Source organism: Ochotona curzoniae, unplaced genomic scaffold, assembly GCF_017591425.1.
Source record: "Ochotona curzoniae isolate NIBS_2020 unplaced genomic scaffold, NIBS_Ocur_1.0 contig_291, whole genome shotgun sequence".
Lineage (NCBI taxonomy): Eukaryota > Metazoa > Chordata > Mammalia > Lagomorpha > Ochotonidae > Ochotona > Ochotona curzoniae.
Genome location: NW_024465649.1, coordinates 17,108 through 20,600, shown reverse-complemented (window position 1 = coordinate 20,600; position 3,493 = coordinate 17,108). Strand labels below are relative to the sequence as shown.

At 45.3% G+C, this 3,493-nt stretch overlaps 1 protein-coding gene across 1 annotated transcript; it reads right to left on the bottom strand.

The window, feature by feature from the left end:
• Positions 1–2,576: 2,576 nt before the first annotated feature.
• Positions 2,577–3,263, bottom strand: DIRAS3 (DIRAS family GTPase 3). The gene has a single exon (XM_040978623.1). It carries the CDS (start codon positions 3,261–3,263, stop codon positions 2,577–2,579), a length of 687 nt encoding a protein of 228 aa, XP_040834557.1.
• Between the last annotated feature and the right edge of the window lie 230 nt (positions 3,264–3,493).

The following is a 3,493-nucleotide window of genomic DNA, read 5'->3' as shown; positions in this document are numbered from 1 at the left end:
TTATAAGTCACAGATGCACCTGTCCTGAATGTGAACAGACCGTGTTTTCTAGTCACTCTTCCTCAAACAATATAGTATAACAACAACTTACCTAACAAGAATGGTCATCTTACATTAGGTAATGCAGAGATGATTTGAAGATCCTGGGGCGAGGGGCAGGAGAGAGGAGGTGCAAAAGTTATATGAAAATACAATGCCATTTTATTTTTAAAAATGTGTGTTTACTTGATTGAAATGTAGAGACAGAAAGCTGTCTTCTACCAGATAATTCCCCAAATGCTGGCAGTAGTGGCGACTGGGCCAAGGCTGAAACCAGGAGTGGGTGATTGGGGCAGTGAGTACCAGAGCCATTATCTGCATTACCTGTTGCCTCCAAGGTGCGGATTCATGTAGTGGGAAGCCAGAATTTGTGTGTAAGTTTGGGACTCTTCACTCTGATATGGACGTAGTCCTGCCCAGCAACATCTCAGCTGCTGTACAAAATGCGTGCCTCACAATGTCTTATTTTTGACTACACATCATCTAAAAAGTTCAAAATCCATTCTTTCCTTTCTAAAGGTTAGTGTTTGTATGTTACTTTAATCCTTGGTAATCCCTTTGCTTAATTATAGGAAACAACAATAAATTAAATATATATTTCAAGGACAATTCTGGAATAGTCAAAGTGAAACATTTTCTCTCAGTAGTGGAATTAGTCTACGCTAAGCTAGAAATTGTGTGTTAGAAACAAAATTCACTTAAAAAGCAAAATGATTGCACCACTGAAGTATTCTTTCATGACTGGGAACAATTGCTTTGAGAATGCATGTTAGATAATTGACTACTGAAAAAAAAAAAGAGGCACTAGATATATTTTCTAGCCTCTAAACTCAGACTGTGCCACTGTGAAAGATATTTTATGGTTCCTTCTCAACAGTTATGCTTTGTTCCTAGAAACATACAAGTTGCCCAACAGATATTTGTTAAATGGAAAATGTTTTGTGAAAAATCTATTCAAAGCCCCTTCCCTTTATTTCCTCAAATAAAAGAAGCACTGAAACAAGAGCATATGTTATTTATGAAGTCTCGTTCAAAACTATGCTCAAATCTAAAATTAATCTTTTTAAAATTCCATTATGTGGCCTGGGCTGCCTAGTGGCTAAGGTTCTTGCCTTGTGCATGCCAGGATCCCATATAGGCACTGGTTTGTGTTCCGGCAGCCTCACTTTCCATCCAGCTCCCTGCCTGTGGCCTGGGAAAGCAGTGGAGGATGGCCTTGTGACCCTGCACACACCTGGGAGACCTGAAGAGGTTGCTGGTTCCTGGCTTTGAATCAGTGCAGCTCTGGTCATTGTGGCTGCTTGGGGAATGAACCATTGGATGGAAGATATTCCTCTCTGTCTCTTCTCCTTTCTGTATATCTGCCTTTCCAATAAAATTAAATAAAGCTTAAACAAAACTTCCATTATGGAGTTTTCAAGTTTCAAGTCCCACGCACTTACTCCCCACTCCCTCCCCCTGAGCCTCCTATCCCTCTCTTCCCTCCCAGGCTCTTGAGAGAAGACTCAGCTCTATGGGAGCTTGCATTTTGCCTTTCACCTCTAGAAACAGCAACAGCCACTGTGAGCATCTTCTGCTAGGATGCCTGGAGTTCTCCCAGTTCCCAGTGTAGGAAATGCTGTGGATACACAACAGCTCTGCATTGCAGAGATCATGTATGTGTAAAGGTTTGATTTTTATTTTGTTTTATGATACCGTTTAATAGGCACTGGGATTTCCCACTCCCTTCCCCAAGTTACCTCCCTTCCCCCGCTGAGTTTCCCTCTACTTTTATAATGGGTGTTGTGTGAAGTTCTTGTTCGCAACCTTTGAGTATCCTTGAAGTCATAACGCACTGCCTTGTGACCCAAAGAGAAAGAAACTCCTCAAAATTGATTGCACACAAGAAAAGCTTTATTAAGGAACTGCTAAATTTTTTGAAAGCTACAAGGAGAAATAGCTCAAGATTTTTGATTACATTAGCAAACAATCATCAGCGCTTTGGTGAACAAATGTCACTTGCAGTTTTTCTGCTCTGGACCTCATGTCACAGTGGTTACAGAAGATTCCCTTTTATCTTTACTATATCAATTGCACAGCAAGCTGTCAAGGCATTTGTTGGGAAAACACATTTCTCGACAGTCAAGCACACAATGGAGATATGATCAGGCACTTACAGAACTAGACATTTTAAAAACAAGACACAATCATAGGGTTACAAGAAGGGTTGTAATTCTTGCAATTCATTTTGGTATCTTTTTTTCCTTGAAAACGCTTTTTTCCCACCCCCATTTACAAATAAGAGTCTGATTTAAAATTCAGTGTTTCTTTTTTCTTCTCCTGAAATGCCAATATTTGTAAGGACGAGATTTCATTAATTCATTTGGTCCAGGAAAACCCGAAATGATCAAGTTACAAGGTACATCTATGGAAGTCTAGGTGTTGCAGTCCAGACACAGCACAGAAGCCAACTGTATACAGGCGAAGCGTGACACTAGCAGAGTCAGCTTTCTACACTCTATGGGAAAGTGGAGGGTGGGGGGAGTCGACTCTGAAGCTCACATAACAATGCACTTAGTTAGCAGCTTCTCCACAGCCTGGGACACCTGGGAATTCTTCTGGGTGTTCGGGAGGCAGGCAGCAGACATCTTCTCGTGGTTCAGCAGCATGTGGAATAACTCCTGCAGGTTGAACTCGGTCTTGGCGGAGGTCTCCAGGAAGGCGCAATTCCACTCCAGGGCGCGGGCAGCACCTTCGCTTGCGCTCAGCTCGCGGTAGCTCTGGTCACTCTGGTTGCCCACTAGCACCACGGGGAACTTGTGCAGGTTGTTGCCCTTGATTCTGCGGATCAGATCGTAGAAGGGTTTCAGCTCATCCAGGGTTTCCTTCTTGGCGACGGAGTAGACCAGGACGAAAGCATGCCCTCTGAGAATGGCAAAGTACTTCAGCCCCGGGTACTGGCGGGTGCCTGTGGTGTCGGTGATGCGCAGCCCACCGATTTTGTTGCGGCCCAGCCCTTGGGGGTGGGTGCTCTGAAGGGTGGCCAGGTATTTGTCGCGGAAGGTGCCACGGACCCACCGCTTCACGATGGTGCTCTTCCCCACCCCAGTGGAGCCGACCACCACTATGCGGTAATCGATTCTTCTCCGGTAGCGCGTGAAAGCGCGGATCAAGCTCAGACTGGCGGGCAGAGCCCGCAGGCGCAACAGCAAGCGTTCCTTGAGGGGAAAACACGAGTTGCCCATTGCTGGGATTCGGGTTTGGTGTCTAGCTGCTGGCAAGAGGCACCTATGGAGAAAGCAGAGACAGCAAGAGGATTGAGCTCTCAACCCGCAAGGCTGCAAAAGCTCTGATTGCCGGGGATGCCTTGCACGCTGCAACTTAAGAGTTGCCTGGGTGGGCAGACTGACAAGAGGGCAGGCACATGATGCGTAGAGAGCCCTGCTGTGCCCTCCTCCCCCACGCAATGTCCACT

What these genes read in the sequence shown, in the direction of transcription:
- DIRAS3 (XM_040978623.1), bottom strand. Translation starts at nt 3,263, where the DNA reads ATGGGCAACTCGTGTTTTCCCCTCAAGGAACGCTTGCTGTTGCGCCTG.